Genomic DNA, 22,390 nt, shown 5'->3' with positions numbered 1-22,390 from the left:
TTTTAAAATAACTGCTGGTAAAATCGAGATCAAGTTCTAGTCACTGGTGTTCTCATGTGTAAAACTTTAGCAACCAAACAGAAAGGCTGATGGTACCACCTGCTTGCTCCTCCATTCTGCCCTGTCTGCCTGAGACAGGCCATTTCCCCTACCTGGGGGTGGATTAGCTAGAACTTGGCTTGGCTCTGCATGGTGACTAGGTGTTCTGTGCTGGGCTCATCACCAGTGATGTCCAGGGCAGCCCTAGCTCAACTCCTGTCTATAGGACCTGACTCCCCAGATCTGTTGCCAAGAAGCAGGGACTTATCTCTTGCTGACGTTCTCTTTTCCCACCAGTAGGAGTTTGGGCCTAATAACTATGGCTCAACTATGTGACTTTTAAGGCAACAACATTTAGCTAACTAGAAATCCAAGCATTTCTCTGCCTAATCCATGTTAACCAATAGAGTCTTCTGTAATTTACAAAGCATTTCAAACCCAAACATACTGCCTGAATCTAAACATAGTATTTGTTCCTTTTTTTCAAGGAGAGATCCTCACAAAGCAATATTCTTTATTTTCTAATTTTAGGATAGAAGATTTGGATACCTGAGCCCCTAAATCCTCCCTAGGTAAAGGTTTTCCTTTAAATTCTAAGGGATAAGGAAAGCTAGTGTTCAGTATTGCTAGAGATGAATATTCTACTGAGACATTCTGAAACATCCAGAATTAAAGTTACCACTTTTAGGGGTAAAGCAAAGAGTATAGTCTAGTACTTAAAAACATTTTTTTCCTACTTAAGTTTTTTTTTTTTTTTTTTTGTGGTATGGGGGCCTTACACGTGGTAGGCAAGGGCTCTACTACTTATCTTTTATTTTGAGATAGGGTGTCACTAAGTCACCCAGGCTGGCTTCCAACTTTCAACTTGAGACTCTCCTACCTCTGCCTCCCAAGTAGCTGAGATTACAGGTGTACACCACCACATCCAGCTCTATATTTACTTTTTTTTTCTTTTTCTATGCATATTTAATGTGCATAAGTATATACTTTTTGATGAAGTTGATAGGCTTTGATATGGCCGGATCTCTTACAGTACTGATGATTGACATTAACTAAGCAAAATTATTTATAAGAAAGTCTACACATACAGGCTAACATCTGCTTTACCTTCATTGGTCCCAATTCCCAAAGATCAATTAGTATGAACAGAACTTTAAAAATATCCCACCCAGCTGAGATCTTTGTTACTCCTTCTCTCAGAGCTTTCGTAACGACACAGGGTGACTGAGGTCCTCCTGACTTTGCATGAAGGGGAGTAGTATGGGCTTCTAGTAGGAACCACCTGCTCCTCCTTCAGAATCAACAAGAAGGTAACTGGTGCCAACTGAAGATTAAAAGACGGGTGGATGCCAATTGGCCACCGAATTAGCTTCACGTTAAATTCCATTTTCAAGCCAGCACTGCCATCTGAAGCTGGGAAGAGTGTCAAGAACTCACCTGTTAACCTTACCGTTCTTCCAGATCAGCATGTGCTGTATGTTTTGTCCTTGAGTCCATGAGATGAGAGCACAATGGTCACCAACTTCTGTGCCCTGCCTGTGGGAAGGTGATTTTCTTTTTTTGGTACTGAGGATTGAACCCAGGGGTGCTTAATCACTGAGTCACATCTCCAGCCCTTTTTAAAATATTTTATTTAGAGTCTCACTGAGTTGCTAAGTGCCTTGCTAAGTTGTTGAAGCTAGCTTTAACTCTTGATGCTCCTGCCTCAGCCTCCGAAGCCACTGGGATTACAGGCGTGCACCACCATGCCTGGCTCATATGAAGTATATGAAAAGCATTAGTAAATATTCTTTTTTAAAAAAATTATTTTTCTATTTTGGAAGCCTCCAGTTAGATTTTCATCCCACTCCTTTGTATCTTCATTTGTCATTACTCTTGGCTAAATGCAATACCCGTCTACCCGCTGGTCCCCCTGGTTCCTCACAAGCCCCTGTGATGCTGACGTTCTTTAACTCTAGCTTTGACTATCCCTCACATAATTGCCCTGGAGCAAATTGCAAAAACAGGACTTTTACAGATTACACTCTGTCCTTAGAGGTGCAGGACAAAGGGAAGGAAAGGAAGGCAGGGACAAGGGGGTCCTAATATGTTGGGGAGCACAGTAGAAAGTGGAAGCTTTGGGTTAAGAGGAGTCTGATTGCAATTCCAACTTGACTGCCTCACTGACTTCATGCAAGATTAATGTCAAAATGGCAAAAACAGTTACCTAACAGGTAGTATTATTGTAAGTTTAGTTGCTATTGGAAAAGTCATCAGTGTTTGGCATACAGTTTGTTCTCAAAAAAGCTTAGTCCTTTCTCTTGCTCCTACAGTTAGCAAGATATGACATACATGATGGGCTAAATCAGAATCCAAAGAGGTTCTGGAGAATTAAAGCCAAATGAAGCCCCACGGACACCTAGGGCACCTGAGGTGGCAGGTGAGGCAGAACAGGAGCAAATCCCAGGCCTCACTGATACCAAGTCTACTGGGAGGGAAGCCTTATGAACCAGGGGACCGGAGATTATAATCCCAGAAATTAAGGTGGGGAAAAGGAATTAGAACCTGGATCAGGGAAATCCTTAATCCAGAAACTTTCCATGTTGTTTCTTTTTTCTCCATCTCACTGTTGAGTAATTTCTTCCAAACATCTCGTTTCAGGACATTGCAGCTCCACCAACTTGTTTATTGACTTTCCTGTCTTCTTCCTTTGTGGGATCCTCTGTGATTTTCTATGGTATTGCAGAAGTGCATGTTGGTTTCCTATTGTGTTTATACAGTTCACTCATTTAGGAGTCTGCCTTTGCTTTGGGATATCCAGTGAATAAGCAAAACAAATTGTTTGGAAAAAAAAGTACAGCTGTGGCTCGTAAAGAAAATGGCAAATGGAGGGCACAGGATCAGTGGTGACATTAGGAGGTGAAGTTACTAGTCACTGTGAGGCACCACCCAGAACCCAAAGGGGGCTGTATCTGCCCTTAGGGAGCTTCCTTGGCTCCAGCAGTGATGCCAAGTCACAGACCTGGCATTGGTGACCCTGAGTCACTTAATGCAAAGGTTATTCACACTTCAATTCTCTTTCTTCCAGCTAGAAATAGTTGGTACCCCAAATTGGAGAGCAATTTTTATTAATTGTCTGCCTTTTTATGATTATCAATGATACTGTTTTTCTCTTTATCACAGTGATCTTAAAAAGCATGGCTTTAGAGTACTCATTCTAGTAAAGGATGTAAGGAAGAGCTCTATGTGACTTCTGACAGTGAAAGAGCCTTTGTGCATGATCTGGGGGGACAGGGTTTTCTGTGGGGCTGAGGGGATTCCTGGGGTTCCTCCAGCCCTGGGCGCTCCAGTGGCTTTTTTGGTGGGGCAGGACTCCCCGCTGGACCTCAGTGATAGTGCACCACAGGCTCCACTGAGAAAGGCCCTCCTCCATGTCCAGCAGTCCTGGATTCTAGCAGTGGGGACAGGACACATATTTCTATCCATCATATGTCATAAACCTAAACACTTTTACTCAAGTCCTGGCCTAAGAACTGAGAAAACCCAGATGTTCTATGGGAAACCCCCAAAGAATAACCTATTTGAACCCCACTAGCTGCTTCCCTCACAGATTCAAAGTTTGCTATAATTGAAGGTTTTCACTTTAGAAATGGTTCCTATAGCAAGAACTCACTGCACTCATGGTGTACAAAAACTAAAAAAATAAAAATAAAAATTAAGGTAATGTGAATTTTCTTGACAGGCTGGCAACAACATACATCCAACTTGGGAGCCCTTCCACATCTTGTCTTTCAGGCCGTCCTGGGACCTCCTCCTATCTATCTACCCCCTGGCCTTTGTGCACCACGGTTGGTGAGCATCCTGGGAGCAGGGTCTCCTTTGATGCATCCTCTTCCCCTGTTGCGGGAGGTACCATGCCTGGCATTTGTACCCCACCTTCACCTCCAATGCATATCACCTTCAAACACCAAATCTAAGCTTTGATTCATTTAATGTAAATAGAAACCCAGTAAATTATTTACCTGTCCACCTGAGGTGGTGTTTACCTCCTCTGCTGGACTCTGTTAGACTCTGATCTAAAATAGAGGCCAGACCCCTAGCTGGCTGGCTTGACTGATCACACTGGCCCTTCTGTGGCCAGACCCCCTCCTGAGGTCCATGGAGGAAAGCAAGCAAATGGTGGAGTGTGTGTGTTAAACCACAGCCCTGGAGAGCAAATATTCTGGGAACATCTGTACTTCATTAATGAGATCAAAATGAGAATTTCCTAAAGAGGTGACACTTTATTGATCTACCATCTTCAATCTACCATCTTCATCTTCAATCCCTAATGAGAACTCAGCCGGGAACAAAGACAAATCTGGGAAGGGGCCACTTGCTCTCTTACAGAGGTGTCAAAGGTCAGTGGAACTGTCTGTAGATAGTAGTTTATGGATTAATTTTCTGTTATATGTTTTCTGTTTTTAAAATTGTTACAGTGATATTGTATTAACTCCATGGTTAGAAAAGTAATAAAGGTTATGAAATATCTAGAGATTAATGATTAGTTCCTCTTGTGAGTTTGAGAATGAAATGCCTCTCTAGTTTCCTAAGTCGGCTCCAGGGAGGTGCAGGCAGGCACTTTCCTCTGGTGCTTCCTGCCTTTTAGGTGAGTGGCTCTCATGGCAACTGGGCAAAGGTGAAAGACAGGTGGTGATTGCTTCTAGACTGTTTGCTTCTACCTGTCCTTAGTGGTGATAAGGGCCATGGTCAAGGTGAACAGACTGACTTTTCAATAGCCTAAAAATGAACCAGCCTATGAACCATGACTATTCTCCAGGTGGACAAAAAAACAGATTATAAAGTTCAAGTGATCACAGCAGAGGATAAGAACTATTTTAATATATTTAGCCAATATATTGACCAGAATATTCTTAGATCAGGCTGGAAAGAACATTACAGCAAAGAATTAGATTGTAATATCATTTTATAAGGCACATCAGAGAAATAACTCAAGTGTACATCAACAGATAAATGGATATGCAAAATATGGTATACCAGAATATTTTTATACTAGAATATACTATTTTACATACAATATTTATTATATATAATGTTATATATCATATAAAGTATATTATATGTATTATAATATATATAATTGTATGTAATACATATAATTATGTATTATAATACATAATATTCTGTGCTACTATATAGTATATTTATATACTATATTATACAGTATATAAAATATAACAATATATAAAATATTTATATATTCATATATAGTATTTATATATATATTTTTTAGTCTAGAATTATACTATTTTATACTGGAATTCTTTTATCCATAAGAGGACATGCCTTTCTAATAAATTATGCAATGTATATAATATTTATATATATATATTTTTTAGTCTAGAATTATACTATTTTATACTGGAATTCTTTTATCCATAAGAGGGCATGCCTTTCTAATAAATTCTGCAATGTGGATTAATTTTGAAAACAACTTGGGCAACAAGGCCCTGCCTCCAGATATGTGGTGTGGCTTCCATCTTCTCTGATCCTCCTTTGCCAGCCCCTCATATGTACATGGGGACCCATTAGGAAAACCTGGGCAAGGAAGTCTCAACTTAGGAAATCTAAATCCATGCGTCTAGGCTTTGCAAATACAAGACCTAAACTTGGTGTTTACCAAATGATTCTCAAAAAAAAAAAAAAAAAAGTTTCTTCAAATAATGAATTCCCCTGCAGTACTGAAAATGTTTTATTTACCAACATTTGTGTTTATAAGCCCATTTTGGTTGTCAAAGATAAATATGTAGCACTCATTTTGCTCCAAGGGCAGGTGTTTTTTGTTTTTGTTTAAAAGTACTTTTAAATTTCATATATGATATATACTTATAGTAAGTAATAAGAATATCTCTCAGCAAATTTCTATATAAGCATACACCCATGTAAAGACCAACCAGGGCAAGATGTTCTGAACATCGAAGGGTTATTGGTCCCTCCTCAAGCAATCTCCCCTCTCATAAAGGAAACAACTATGCTGACTTTTTTTTTTTTTTTGTGGTGCTGGGGATCTAACCAGGGCCTTGTGCTTGCAAGGCAAGCTCTCTACCAACTGAGCTATCTCCCCCGCCCCAACTATGCTGACTTTGATCACCACCGATTAGTTTTGTCTTACATGGAAGTTCAATCTGTACCAGAAATTAAATAACAGCTACTTTCTATAACGTAGGCTGCAGACCCTCAGTCCAGCTATCCTTTGCTTCTGCTGTTCTCTACCCTCCCAATGCAGAACTTCTCAGATGCACTCCCTCCCTGCAAATGTTTGTCTTTACATTGTAATAAAATATGCACATATAACATAGAACTTGCCACTGCAACCAGTTTAGTAGCATTGATTATATTCACCATGTTGGACAAGCATCACCACTATTTCCAAAATTTTTTATCACCCTAACGATGAATGGAAACTTCCTATTCTCCCCTCCTCTAGACCCTGGTAACTTCTAACCTGTATGAATTTGCCTATTTCCTAATAGCGTAGTCACACAATACTTGCCCTTTTGTCTGACCGCTCTGATTCAGCATAATGTTTTCAAAGCTAATTTATATTCTAAAATGTATTAGAATTCCATTCTATTTTTTGTTTTTGTAGTGCTGGGGATTGAACCTAGGGGTGCTCTCCCACTGACCTACATCCCCAGCCCTTTTTATTTATTTATTTATTTTTTATTTTGAGACAGAATCTCAGTAAGTTGCACTCTGACCTCAAACTTGTGATCCTCCTGCCTCGGTCTCCTGAGTTTGGTTCCTTTTTAGAACTGAAAAATGTTCCCTTATTTATGTATCAAATTTTCCTTATCCATTTATCTGCTGATGGACACTTGTTATTTCTCTGATGTGCCTTGTAGAAAGACATTAAATAATTCTTCCTTTTATACTCTCTTGATTTAAATAATTTTATGTTTGCATGAAGATTGGATATTGAAAGAATGGAAAAGATGAAAACCAAGTAAGCCACTAATAATTCAGATTAAACAGGGGATGGAGATGTAGCTCAGTCATAAAGCACTTGGACAGCATCAGCAAGTCCCTGAGTTCATTCTCCAATACTGAAAAAAAAAGATTGAGCTTTACAAACATTAGCTCTGGTTATTTTTAATCCTTTCACCTCAGCAAACACTAAAAAAGAAAATTTGTAGTTCTTAATTATATGTTAGTCATGCTTTCTGTCACTGAAACAAATACATGAGATAAATCAACTTATAAAGAGGAAAGGTTTGTTTTGTCTTATTGTTTTAGAGGTTTCAGTTCATAGTTGGTTGGCCCATTGCTTTTAGTCTTGTGGCAAGGCAGCACATCATGGTGGGAGTGTATGGCAGAAGCCCTTACTTCATAGCGACCAGAAAGCAAAAGAGGGGGGAAATGGAGGAGACCAGGGTTCCAAAATCCTTTTCAAGGGCATGCCCCTCTATAACCTAATTTTGTGCACTAGGCTCTACCTACAAAAGGTTCCACCACATCCCAATAGCAAGGGCTGTACAAATGTGGAAACCAGGTCATAAAAGGCACTGTAACTCCCTGCTTCTCTCTCTCTCCACATTCTTTGCTCTGATAGAACTTATCTGCCCATCTGAGGACATTTAGGCAGCCTATGGTGATGCCCATGTATCAAGGGACTGAGGCCTGCAGCCAAGACCCTGGTGAGTCATCTCAGAAGTAGAGCCTTCAACCCCACCCAAGTCTTCAGATGACCACAGCCCTGCTCAATGTCTTAACCACTGAGTCAGAGAGACCAGGAGTCAGAACCACCCAGCTCAACTACTCCCAGATTTCTGACCCTTTCATCTCATGTGTGAAATAATAAGCTTTTTGTTTTAAGCTGCTAAGTTTTGGGATAATTTGTTACACAGTCAGTCATAGAAAACGAGTACACTCCATTAGTGCTTTGTTTTTGCTCCACCTCTTCTTTGACCTCCCTCGAATACCTTACTTTATGGTGTATAATCCTAGGGCAAAGTCTGACACATTTTTTTTTTCATTGTGATAATTCTGGTATATTTATTTATGTAACAGATTTATTGAGATAAGATTCACATACTATAAAATTTGCAAGTTTAAAAAACTGTGATAAGGTCTTCATCACATGAAATTTGCCATTTTCACCATGTTGAAGTATACAGCTCAGTGGCTCTGAGTGAGCCACGATGTGCAGCCATCACTGCTACCAAGTTGCAGAACTTTTTCATCATCCCAAGGAGTCCCATATCCATGACTGACATATTTTTAAAATGGTTATTTTTATTTTACCCACTAAATCTGGAAGAATCATGTAGTCACAAAGAAAAGCTCACAATTAAATAAACAAAATCTTCTTTAAAGGTAAACAAATTTGGAAAGAAATAACATGGATATTTTTATAACAACATGAATCTTTTCATCTTGCATAGAATCAGTCTAATGAGATACAGCCAATCATGGATAAAACAAAATCTCAAATGATAGATTTTTTAAAGTATTCTTTACAACTCTTTAAACCCATTGATTATGGAACATCCCCAGGATACACAGCAAACAAGGAAATGGAATTGGGGACAGCTTTTAAGAGTACAATAGGGAGAACAGACAGGTGTCAAATAGTGGTAGTCTCCAATCTTAGAACACTAACAGCTACCTACAGCCCTGGGGCTGGAAGGGTGCAGGAGTAACATTCAGGCTCAGTTGATTTATACTTCTGTCACAGGCTTCAGGGCTACAGGGGACATTTGGCCAGGTGTTTGTCAACCCAGGAGTTGGGTAAAGGTAATAAATGTCATCAGTTCTAGCACCATATCCTTCCAGTAATCTTACATTAATATAATACAGAGTAGTTAGTAATAGAAGTCTTTCCTTACTGCTCAGGAACAGCAGTACAACTTGTTATATATCAGGAGTTAAAGCCACAATATTGATGACGACCTCCATGCAACTCAGGAGAAACCTTAGCAGACAGATGCCATGGACCCATTCCTCTCCCACCTGCTCCTCTTGGGTTGCCCATGATTACAGAGCAACCCAGCCACCTTCTCTGAGCAGGGCTCTGGCTTCAGCATTAGAAATGGAAGGAAGGCAGGTCTCAGGCAAAGTGGCCCTCCCACAGGACACTGAAGTCAAAAGGAATGGCAGGTAGAGTCACAGTTGGAGGTAACAGGAAGTTTAGACAGAATGAGCAATGGCTGGGGGAAAAAAATCAGGATTAAAAAAAAAAAAAATTCTTTCTTGTAAAAACCAAAACCAAGGTGTTGGTATTTTGTGGTGTTGACCTTAGTGAAGTGGGCCTCAGGCTGGTGCTGAGATGAGTAAGTGAGGGGTGAGCTGAGGGAGGTCATTCACATGGAAGGCCTGAGCACAGTCTCTCACAGACAGAGAACTCCCGGCCAACAGAACCATTAACAATTGTCTGCTCCCTTCATTCGTTACAAGAAATGTGAGTCACTCCAATAAAACTGGTTATTGGCAGAGGGAAATCTAATGTCTGACTTGCGAGGCAACAAGAGCCAGCTGCTCCAGCCCCTAGGACTCAATGAGAACTTCCCCTGTCAAGTTCCCAGCTGTCCCGGAGCTTAGCAAGAGCGGATGAACTCAGCCACCCCTGCTTGCAGACACAAGCTCCAGCCAATGGCAGGAGCATTCCAGATTTTATCAGCTTCTTAAATGCACTAGGGTTGAAACTGGACTCCCTGGTGTGGTTTAGAGCATGAGAAGGGCCAGGTGAACCCAGAGTGGGAGGACAAGTGAGACAAAGGGCTACATGAGTCAAGAACTGAGGTCCAGTTTGCAACAGAAATGCTTTCCAATTCCCTGAAACCCTACATCCAGGGACCCCATGCGCCAGTGCCCTTGGGATCGCAGCGGGGGTCTTGCGCTGGGAAATACACAGGCACTGAGTGCTTCTGGTAGAAATGCAGGCGGGAAAGGAGCTTCCTGACCACGTGGGGATGTTCTCTGGACAGGTCATGTCTTTCTTCCGGGTCCTGATCAATATCAAAGAGCCACAGGGTCTTGCTTGGTGGGTCCGATGAGGGTATTTCAGAAACATTGTGTTGAGATGGTGGGGGGATCCAGGAACCACAGCCTGGCAAAGAAACAAAAGTGTTTATTGGGGAGCACTGCAGGCAACGGCTAATCTCAGGGAGCGTCTGGGGATGAGGCTGTGCTGGCTCATGGGTGTAAGCATCTGAAAAGATGGGTGCTTGGTGCTGTCTCTAGCTTTGTTTCAGAATCTGACTTCTGGCGCTTTAATGACACATGCCTTGCTGCTTTATGAGGAGGGACTTCTAGACATGTGTGCACACGAGTGTGTGTGAGGGAGAATTTTTAGTTATCACAAAGACGTGGGGGTGAGAGTGCTTCTGGTATCTACTGGACATAGGCCAGTGATGCTAAAATGTCCTACAATCCATGGGACAGTCCCAAATGATGAATTGTCTTGCTGCAAATACCAAGAACACCCCCATTATAAGCACTGTCTGACTTCCTCACAGTCTTAACCATCTTACTACTTTTTACAAAATGTCCCTGTAAACATTTAAAACATGTCACTCTTAGAGAATACGATCAGGGAAACAGAAACTGCTTCCTTCCCCAGCTTCACCATTGGCTGAGGACGTAGCTCTCAGAGATTCTCTGCTAGCTAGATGTACAGCACAAATACCTGAAATCCATATTTTCCATGAAGCATTTGAATGGAATTCCTTCCTTTCACTCCTACTACAGTTAATTCTCAATTGCGGGGTGGCGGGGAGGGAGCAGTCCCAACCATTCCTCCTCATTAGCTCCTGATTTAGCAGTCCCAGAGATATGTTTTACAAAAGGCAGTAGTTATTTCAGAAAATTTTTCTTATGTTCTGGTGGAAAAGCTGACTTGGTCCATGGCAACAGTGGACGCCGAGTCACTGGGAGCAGTCTTCAGAGTGGGACGAGAAAACCTTGAAGAAGTCATTGTCTTCTTATGGCACATATCAGGAGGACCATAAAAGATCTGAATAACGAGCTAGCATTTCAGGTATCTCAGTAAAGTGAGGGGAGGGGTGGGTCCTAGGAGCCCTGAGGCGCCAAGGAGGAAGAGCTGGGAAATGTCTAGAATGGGAGGGATAAAGCCCTCTTCTCCCAGAGAAATGGCCAAGGGAACATAATCCCAAGATGCAGAGAGACTGGAGATACTGCCCAGAGGACACAACCCTCCCCTGTTCACTGCAGGAAGGGACCTTGGCTAAGCTAAGCGTTCTACCTGGGAAGCCTGTGAGGAGTTTCCAATTTCCTAGTCTAATGGCAGCATGCACAGATGTGTTAAAGGTTGAATATTTGGGAAGAGAAGAATCATCCTTTGCTGGAGCCATGCTGCTTCCTGGACCTGAGAAGAAATAGTTTGGAGAGTTAAATTGCTGTTTTTGGAATGTGTCATTATAAATCAGCAGTTTATATCATTCTTGCTGAACAGTAGCTTTTATTCACCAGTGGAGTGCAAATGTGTGTACCACCACAGAAATGAATCTTCTATTAAATATAGAAAGAAAGCTATAGTTACACGAAATGTCAGTCACAAACCACCACAAATATAAAGGAAACCCCAAAGAGATTACAATACTAATTCATCCTTAAAATCACTGCATTCTGCCAATGTGCAGCTGGCCATATGCAGAACAGTGTTCTATTACAGCACAGTGAGTTGCTCTTTTGAATCTTGGTTTTTTTTTTTTTTTTTTTTTGCTCTTAAATGTATAAATTAAATACAATTTCTGTGCATACTTATATCTATGTAGATAGTGTAATAAATTATAAAATACACATGATAGTGCATTCTGCCTCAAAGAAGGAGAATTCAAGCACACCATGGAAAGAGTATATATATATTTATTTTAAAACACTCTTATACAATCTAAAAGTAAGTGAGCAATGCTCAATTAACTATTCAGACAGAATAACTATGAGTATGAGAATAAATTTGGTACACACATTATTTGTTGGTATCATGCAATACATTAATTTATCATTTTAAGGCCTTGTAGTAATTGATTATTAGGCTTATGAGGGAAGCAATGACTAATATCTACCCCCCTCTTGAGTTTGGAACTAATTAAGAGGCAGAAGCCAGACAGATGGGGCTAAAAATATTGCTTTTGTTACTGATAAAGTCAATCAGAGAGAACATAGCTTCAGATCCATGCCAGAGAAACCTTGCTAATAACTGACCCTTGACTTAGAAAGACTAGATACCACCATTGATCTTGCTGGACAACCACTGGACTCCCTAGGAGTACACAGTGCAGACAAGACTGCTTATATATATGTAGGAGATGCACTAGCTCTAAAATTAGGAACACAAAAGGATCTAGGTTGAGCATGCTAAGTTTCTTATTTGGATACTCCCTCCTTCACCTGCCCTTGGGGAAAGGGGTACAAGGATTGGTGGGAGTTCAACTCTAGTTCAAGACCCTGGTGGATCCATGAGGGCAAGGGGCAGAGGTTCCCTCCCCTCACTCCTATGTGAGCAGATTTTAAAGTCTCAATTCAGAACTTAGCTGCCTAATATTTAGTCTGTTTTAAGTTGATATTTCTCTGTTAACTTTTCAAATACAGTTACAGCAACAATCTTGGGAGCACTTCAAAGGGTTGATGAATTACCAGTCCAATAACTAATTGCCACAGTGTGTGGTATATCTATAAAAGTGCAGACTCCACCATGTGATAAAACTAGTCGTCTATCTTCCTTTTATAAAAGACTTTTGAGAAGCTGGGTACACTGTGAGCGCCTGTAGTCCTAGCACTTTGGGAGGTTGAGGCAGGAGGATTGCCAGAGCCCAGGAGTTCAAGATGAGCCTGGATAGCAGAGCAGGACCCTGTCACAAATTACTAATCAATCAAACAAACAAACAAAAACTTTGAGAATGCCCCCTCCCCACCAAAGCAGGTTTGGGTGCTCTCCAGACTTTGAATGCAAGTGTGAAGCAGGAAGCACGGACAGGGGTGGAAGAGGCAGAAGTCCCATTCTTTGTCAGCCTTTGAAACTGGCCTTGTGGACACATATGGAGCCTGATCCAGTAAATACTGGTGGTTTCAGAGCTTCAGTCTTAGTAATCACACAGCAATATATCTTTAGCACCAAAGAGGAAACTCTTTTTGACTTCTTGCTCTTCTGCTTGTGATATTTTGACTCCAACACAAACAGATGCTTCTGGTGATGGAAGTGTGTGAGGATGTCTATCACAGGAAGTGGGTTCTTAGTGCACAGGCTGTGGTAAAACCGTGAGCCCTCATGTCTTATTCCTCACGAGTTTGTATGAAAACCGTGTTTTGATATCCAAGAATGTTAAATAAAACAAACGCGCTTTGTGAATGTAAACAAAAAAGGGAAACAGCTATCTCATTCATACTTATATTTATATGCACTTTTTTTCTTGAAGCCAACAGGAACACAAAACACCTAAACAATTAATAAGGCTAAGACTAAACAATGAAAGACACTATTATCTCAATTTTGTATTTTTCCTCTGGAGAAATTAAAGAGAAAATGATAAAGAATAACACAACACATTAGGATGATCAGATAGCATTTTTACTATATTTGCTTATTTCATTTAAAATTTTTTAAAATTTATTTTTATTGTAAACAAATGGGATACATGTTGTTTCTCTGTTTGTATGTGAAGTAAAGGCATACCATTTGTGTAGTCATACTTTTACATAGGGTAATAGTGTTTGATTCATTCTGTTATTTTTTCCTTTCCCCCCACCCCACCCACCCCTCTTTTCCCTCTATACAGTCCCTCCTTCCTTCATTCTTGCCCCCTCCCACCTCCCATTATGTGTCATCATCCACTTATCAGTGAGATCATTCATCCTTTGGTTTTTTGATATTGGCTTATCTCACTTAGCATGATATTCTCCAATTTCATCCATTTGCCTGCAAATGCCATAATTTTATTATCCTTAATGGCTGAGTAATATTCCATTATATATATATATATATATATATATCACAGTTTCTTTATCCATTCATCAATTGAAGGGCATCTAGGTTGGTTCCACAATCTGGCTATTGTGAATTGAGCAGCTATGCAAACCACATACAAAAATATATTAAAAAGATAGTGCACCACAATCAAGTGGGTTTTATCACAGGGATGCAAGTATGGTTCAACATCCAGAAATCGATAAATGTAATTCACCATATCAACAAACTTAAAGTCAAGAATCACATGATTATTTTGATAGATACAGAAAAAGCATTTGATAAAATACAGCATCCCTTCATGCTCAAAACACTAGAAAAAATAGGGATAGTGGGAACGTTCCTTAACATTGTAAAGGCCTCTATGCTAAGTCCATGGCTAATATCATTCTAAATGGTGAAAAACTGAAAGCATTCCCCCTAAAAACTGGAACAAGGCAGGGATGCCCTCTTTCACCATTTCTAGTCAACATCATCCTTGAAACGCTAGCCAGAGCAATTAGACAGACCAAAGAAATTAAAGGGATACAAATAGGAAAAGAAGAACTCAAACTATCCCTATTTGCTGATGACATGATTATATATTTAAAGGAACCAGGAAATTCTACTAGAAAACTTTTAGAACTCATAAGTGAATTCAGTAAAGTAGCAGATCACAAGATCAATGCTCATAAATCCAATGCATTTTTATACATAAGTGATGAATCTTCAGAAAGAGAAGTTAGGAAAACTACCCCATTTGCAATAACCTCGAAAAAAATAAAATACTTGGGAATCGATCTAACAAAAGAGGTGAAAGACCTCTACAAAGAGAACTACAGAACACTAAAGAAAGAAATTAAAGAAAACCTTAGAAGATGGAAAGATCTCCCAAGTTCTTGGATAGGCAGAATTAATATTGTCAAAATGGCCATACTACCTAAAGTGCTATACAGATTAATGCAATTCCAATTAAAATCCCAATGATGTATCTTACAGAAATAGAGCAAGCAATTATGAAGTTCATCTGGAAGAATAAGAAACCCAGAATAGCTAATTTTTTTAAATCTAATTTAATTTGGAGAGGATGCTGGGGATCAAACTGAGAGTCCCTAGGCAAGTGTTGCACCACTGAGTTACATCCCCAGTCCTTCTTTTTTTTTTTTTTTCATATAAAATCTGGACAACAAAGATGAAGCCTCCTTTGACCCTCTCCTCAATCCCAGTCCTTCACCCACTCCTCCCCAGGCTGCTGCTATCATGACTCCAGTGCATCCTCAGTCATTGTAAAATGTAGTAGCAAGATATGTGCTGAGAAATAGTACACAGTGCTATTTCAGAGTTTAAAAACATACATGTGTTATACATTGCTACGGTTTGGATGTGAGGTGTCCCCCAAAAGCTCACATGTGAGACAATGCAGGAAGGTTCAGAGGAGAAAGGATTGGGTGGTGAGAGTCTTAACTCAATCAGTGAATTGATATTTGATGGGATTAACTGGGAGGTAACTGGAGCAAGGTAGGGTGTGGCTGGAGGAGGTGGGAATTGGGGTGTGGCTTTGGGATATATATATAAATATATAAATATTATATAAATATTTGTATCTAGTGAGTGGAGTCGCTATCTCTCTGCTTCCTGATCACTGTGATGTAAAATGCTTCCCTCCACCACCCTCTCCTGCCATGATGTTCTGCCTCACCTTGGGCCCCAAGGAATGGAGCTGGCCTTTTATGGACTAAGACCTCTGAAACCAGGAGCCTTCAAATAAACCTTTCCTCCTCTATAATGGTGCTGGTCAGATCATTTAGTCACAGCAGCGAAAGAGCTGACTACAACACACATATTCTGCAACTTCCTCATTCACTGTACATACACATATTCCTATGTACATGCATATATTCCTCTTCACTATTTCACTCTACAAACATGCCACATCTTATTCATCTGTTGCCCTATGGATGAGCATTCAAGTTGTTTTAACTATTATAATTATTGATATTATGAGCTATCCTGCAATGAATACTCGTCCGTGTCTCCTTGTGCACAGGTGCTGGAGTTTCGCTAGGGTCTGTGTTTAGAAGTAAAACTGTTCAGTTGCAAGGGTCATACATTTCCAACTTTACAACACCTACCAATCGGCCTTCCTCTTGGCAATGTCCCATTTGCCCACTTCCTATATCTGATATTTTCAGATTTAAAAATTGTTGTCCATCTAAAAATTTTAGAGGTGAATGTCACCTTTTGATTTTTTATTTAATTAACAAAACAACCTTTTTCTGTGTCATCCTAGGGGTTGTTATAAAATACTTTTTTATAACACTCATAGAGAAAGTGCACAAATCTCAGATTCGCGCAGCTTGATGAACCGTAAACTGACCCCTGTAAACATCAATCATTGATGACACAGAGCTTGGCTGGGACTTCAGGGCTCTGCCAGTAGCCTTGGTACTTCCTCCTCTTCCCAAGGTAGCTGCTATCCTGATTTTGACTAGCTAAGGTATTCTGCCAGCTTTTGAACTTAATGTGACTAGAACTATATAATATGTCACTCTGCTTTCTGGCTGCTTTTGATCCACATAATGTCTGTGAGATTCATCTACATTGCTGGGATTCAGCCTGTTTCCAGTACTTCATCATTTCTATTGCTATATAGTATTCCAATTTATGAGAACTTTGCTATCCTCAGCTTTGAACTGACCAAATACCATTTATTGCAAAGACTATTCTTTGCCCAATCAACTGCAGTGACACCTTTGTTAAAAACAATATTTCAACATGAAGTGATGAACATGGAGTGTCTCCAGAGCCCCACTGAACAGTAGAACTTTCCGTGATGATGGAAATGTTCTGAACCTGTGCTGCGCATGCTGCAGGCACCGGCCACATGTGGCCATGAGCACATGTAAAGTGGCTGATGCAACTGAGGAACCGAACTTATTTTTTTACTAAATTTTTTATTTGTTTTAATTAGTTATATATGACAGTAGAATGCACTTTGATACATCATATATACTGGAGAATAATTTCTCATTCTTCTGGTTATTCATGATGTAGAATCTCTCCTGTCACATAGTTATATAGGTACACAGGGTAATAAAATCTGACTCATTCTACTATCCTTCCTATCCCCAGACCCCCTCTTCACCCTTCAAGCCCCTCTACCTAATCTAAAGTAACTCCATTCTTCCCTAGCTCTCCCACCCATTGTGAATTAGCATCTGCATATTAGAGAAAACATTTATCTTTTGGTTTTTTGGGATTGGGTCCTTTTGCTTAGCATGATATTCTCCAGCTCCAACCATTTAGCAGCAAATGCCATAATCTCATTCTTCTTTAGGGCTGAGTAATATTCCATTATACCTGATTTTTTAAATCCATTCATCTGTTGAAGGGCACCTAGGTTGGTTCCATAGTTTAGCTATTGTGAATTTGATTTAAGTTAATGTTAGTTAATTTTAGTTGTCACATGTGACTAGTGGTTACTGTACTGAACAGCACAGCTCTGGAATCTCTATCCTGATCCCCTGCTATTGCCTATCCTTATGCTAATACCTTATCTACTGTTGAATGATAGCAAGTTTTTTGAGCTGGTGGCATATGTCCCTCAAGTCTGTTGATCATCAAGACTGATTTCACCATTTTTGGCCTTTAATACTTTCAATGTAAACTTTAGGATCAGCTTGTCAAGTTTCACAAACGACTGGGATATTGATTAGAATGGTACTGACTCTAAGGATCAACTGGGGGCTATTTCAAATGCTGTTTTATAATTAATGAGTATAGTGAATCCTGACATTTACTTCAGTTTTGAAATTTTTCTCTTAATAAGGTTTTATGATTTTCTGTCTGAAGTCACATGTCTTTTGTTAGGTTTATTCATAACTGGTGAATATTATTTGCTACAACTATTCTAAATGTTGCTGACATAGAAAAATAAAATTGGCTTTTTAAAATTGTATTACAGTGACTTTGCTAAAGTTATTTCTTAATTATAGAAAATAGATTCTTTGGATTTTCAGTCCCAAATTTTATAGATTCTTTGGATTTTCTATGTATAATATCATGTCACATGAAAATAACTCCTATAGATTATCCTTCCATTTTTTATTCTTTTTTCTTACCTTATGACACTGGAAAAAATCTCTAGCACAATTCTGAATAAAAGTAGTGATAGTGGGACTTTATGACTCATTTCTGATTTCAGGGGGAAAATTTTTAACATTTTACTATTAAGTGTGATCTCAATATAGATTATAGATTGTAGATTATATTTTATCAAAGATCATCTTTTTTATTCCCAATTTACTAATTTTTTCTAAATCATAAATGGGTGTTAAGTTTTAACATATGCCTTTTCTGTTTGAGAATGTATTCTTTTATCCTCTAATGTATTTAATTACATTGATTGATTTTAAATGCTAAACTAATCCTGCATTTCTAGAATAATTCCCTTATAGCCATGACATTTATACCTTTTATTTGTTGCTTTATCCAAATTTTGTTAAGAAATTTCGCCTCTATGCTCAAGACAATGTTCCTTATCTTGTTTTTGAATCAAGATTATATTGATTCTGTATGCTCTCACTTATATGGAATAAATAAAAAGTTGATCACAAAGAAGTAGAGAACAGAATAGTGGTTACCAGAACCTGGGAAGGGTGTGGGGGTGGGTAGAGAAAGGATGGCTACTGGGTGTAGGGATGCCGTTGAATAGGAGGAAAAACTTCCAACGTTCTGAAGCGCAGTAGGATAGCTACGTATGGTTGGCAACAATTGATTAAATATTTCAAAATAGCTAGCAGAGAAAATTTATTTGTTTATTTTTTTGTAGTACTGGAGCTTGAACCCAGGGCCTCACTCACAGCAAACAAGCACTCTACCGCTGAGCTACTTCCCCAGCCATTAAGTTCTCACAAATTTAGAAGTATGACTTTCTATTGACTGCTCTTTTCATTATTTTGAAAAAAAAAAGCCCTTTTAATAACATTTTCACTCTTTATATCTACCTTGTATAGCTACCCCAGTTTTAGCTTTCATGTTTGTTTAGTGCTTGCACAGAATTACTTTTTTATCCATCCGCCCATACGGTGTGAAATTCTTATGCAATACAAAGACACCTAAGACAGGGACAGGGTGAGGCAGGCAGCATAATGGCCCCCAAAGATGTCCACGCTCCTAGTCTATTTCCTAGAACCTGTGATATGTTACCTTACATGGCAAAAGGGATATGATGAAGGGCAAGGACTCTGAGATGTGAAGATTATTCTAGATTATCTGGTGAATCCAATCTAATCACACTGAGTCCACAGAAGCAAGGAGTACCTTCTGACCTTGGTAAGAGTGGGGCGTGGCCCAGGAGAAGGATCAGAGAGACTAATACTGCTGTCCTTGACGGTGGAGAAGGGGGCCAGGAGCTAAGTAAGGTGGGCCGTGGTTAGAAGCTGGAAAAGGCTAGGAAACTGATTCTTTGCTAGAGTCCCTGCAGACACCTTGATGTCAGCCCTGGAAGGCCCGGGTCAGACGTGTGACCCACAGAACTGGTGTCATCTTAGGTATTAAGTTTGTGGTAATTTGTTACAGCAGCAATGGAAAATGAATACATATGAGCTCTGCTGTTACAGACATTATAAATTAACCAGGAAGCTAAGTATTACAGATGGAGGCATGAAGTATTACATACAAGGCATAATGGGACTAAGGCCTAACGGTAAATATCTTAAAAGATCACAGTAGGAAGAAGTTGATAATGGCTGAAGCACAGAGGAAAGACTGATGAAATGGGACTTCAGAAGATTTGAAAAAGTGCACCTGTGTGTCATCTGCAACATAAATCACTTTTACAGTTAAAAAAAAAGATTGAGGATATGTTCTAAGTCTGATTCATGTCTGTAACCCCAAGCCTTAGCCCAGGGCCTTGGCACACGGATGGTGAGCACACAAGAAAGCTTAATGAAGCAAGGAAAGACTAAATTGGATGCACAGAAGGAGAAGATGGGGATTTTAGATTGAAGAATGGAAGACACAGTTCCAACAATTTAGTGCCTTTGAAGGACAAGTAACATAGCTGTTGTGGGAGGTGAAGGTAAATAGATAGATGGCAAAACGAACTCAAGAAAGCGCTGAATACTGGGCTGTAGGAATTATCACTTTTTCTTCTAATTACCAAGGAGACAAACGATTTAAAGATTGAATTAGTTTTTCTAACAGCTTTACTGAGATACAGTTCACATAGGACACCATTCACCCATTTAGAGTGCAAAACCTCACGGTTATTTGTATATCCACAAATACTATTATTCTTCCTTGCTGTTCCTGCAAATGTGAGCCTTCTCATAATTTCAGATTTGCTTTGTTGATTGCTTTTATATAGAAATACAAATGACCATTGTATATTGCTCTTGTATTGTGCGACCTTGCCAAACTTTAGTTTTAACAGTTTTTCAGTTGACTCATAAGTTTTATCTTTTTTACTTCTTTTATTGAACTTCATAACTATTTTTATAAGGCTTTGTGTCATTACAACATCTTGTTTTGTTACTAAATATTTTTAAACCACAACTTTGACACTTGTTTGACAGGGCCAAACAGTCAGGTAGTAGAAACAAAGGAATAAACTGGCAAATGCAGAGCAGTAGGGGCAATCAAAATCATGGTTGCCCAACTATTCACCCCAGCCCCAAAGCACTAAAAGATCACTATTTGGCTTCACACTAGAATTGTTATAACTCTCCTGTTGCTGTCCTTAATAGATCATTTAAAGATATACATATATAGAGAAGGGGAGAGAAGAAGAGAGGGAAGAGTTTAAATTCTGTATTGGGACCTCCCCACAGCAGGGCCCGTAGAAAATACTAGGAAAGTCTTTTACAAAGCAAGGCCTAACTGAGTTGAGGAAAGAGGAGCTCAGGGCCATGCAGAAACAGGAGAATTCCAGAGTTCATGGGGTCATTAGTTTTTTTCTTTTTTCTTCTCCAGTGCTGGGGATTGTATCCAAGGCATTGAACATGCTGGGTATGCACTCAACCACTGAGTTATACCCTGCACCCTAGGATTTTGCATAGCCAAGATCATAATAGTTTTATGTCCCTGCTGACTGGGTGTCTTTTTTTCCTTGCCTTGCCTAAACTTCCTGGTTAGAATCTTCAGTAAAATGTTGATACAAATGGCAAGAGCAGACAGCCTTGTCTCATTCCTGATCTCAGGAGGGAAGCATTAAGTCTTTCACCATTAGATGTGATACTAGCGTAGGTTTTGTTGTAGATGGGCTTTATTGAGTTGAACAGGATTCCTATTTCTAGTTTGAGTGTTTTTATCATGAAGTGGTGTTGAATTTTGTTTAAAGGCTTTCTGTATCTATTGAGATTATTTTGTGTTCTTGTCCTTTATTTATAATGTGATATATTAATTGCTTCTCAGATCTTAAATCAATTTTATATTCCTTGGATAAATCCTATTTGGTCCAGGTATGTAATCTTTTTTGTATATTGCTGGATTCTGTATGTTAGTATTTTTATTTGTTCTATTTAGTTATACATGACAGCAGAATGCATTGTGATTCATTGTACACAAATGGAGTATAACTTTTCATTTCTCTGGTTGTACATGATGTAGAGTCACACCATTTGTGCCATCATACATATACAGAGGGTAATGATGTCCATCTTATTCCACTGCCTTTCCCACCCCCTTGGACCCTCCCATCCCCCCATATGTTAGTATTTTGAGGATTTTGTATCTATATTCATAAGAATATTTAATTATTAAATTGGTGTTTTCATTATTCAATTGATAGTATATGGAATAGACTGCTGGGATGATAGAGAGGAGGGGTAGATTTCTTAGAATGTGAACAAACTTTTAATATTTCTTTGACAGTTGTACTAGATCTAGATTTAAGAAGTATTTGTCGATTAACTACTATGCGGTAATAAAGCATTTTGTTCTGAAATTCTATGACAGGAAGTGATAGTCAAGGAGATCTAAGAGAAGTTTTGAAGGTACAATCCAAGATATTTGATGGCAAAAGGTTATGAAAGATAAGTAAAATTCTAAGGTTTAGAGCTTGGTGACTGGGAGAATATTATTGATATTGGTAGAATAAGAGATGCTGGTGCAGGAAATTGTGGGGAGAATGAGTCCAGGGTTAGGCATCCTGACCTGAGGAATTATAAAGACTCAAGGTGGATATATCCAGCACACGCTGGGGCTAAAGCACTGGACCTGTCTCGGAGACTGAAGGCACACACTGGTTTGGCTATTGCCTACTGTGCAGTGACCACCAAATCCTGGAAATGGATTAGTTGACTGAAGCAAGAGCAAAGCAGAAGTCCAGAAACAGAGCACTAAGTGCCGAAGAGAAGCTGTCAGCAAATGAGGTAGAGAAAAAGGAAATAATATGAAGAAGAAAAC

General features: G+C 39.4%; 1 protein-coding gene across 1 annotated transcript in view; it reads right to left on the bottom strand.

Moving 5' to 3' along the window:
* Positions 1-7,981: 7,981 nt before the first annotated feature.
* The window catches only part of ARSB (arylsulfatase B), a 215,212-nt gene continuing 200,803 nt past the window's right edge, over positions 7,982-22,390 (bottom strand). The window contains exons 7-8 of the mRNA XM_079143576.1: positions 11,282-11,404; positions 7,982-10,126 (exon numbers count right to left, since the gene is read on the bottom strand). Coding sequence (XP_078999702.1) covers positions 9,861-10,126; positions 11,282-11,404 — 389 coding nt within the window. The 3' untranslated portion in view covers positions 7,982-9,860. The remainder of the gene's footprint in view (positions 10,127-11,281; positions 11,405-22,390) is intronic.

Source organism: Sciurus vulgaris, assembly GCF_902686455.1.
Source record: "Sciurus vulgaris genome assembly, chromosome: 6".
NCBI lineage: Eukaryota > Metazoa > Chordata > Mammalia > Rodentia > Sciuridae > Sciurus > Sciurus vulgaris.
This window is presented reverse-complemented; position numbering and strand designations above follow the sequence as displayed.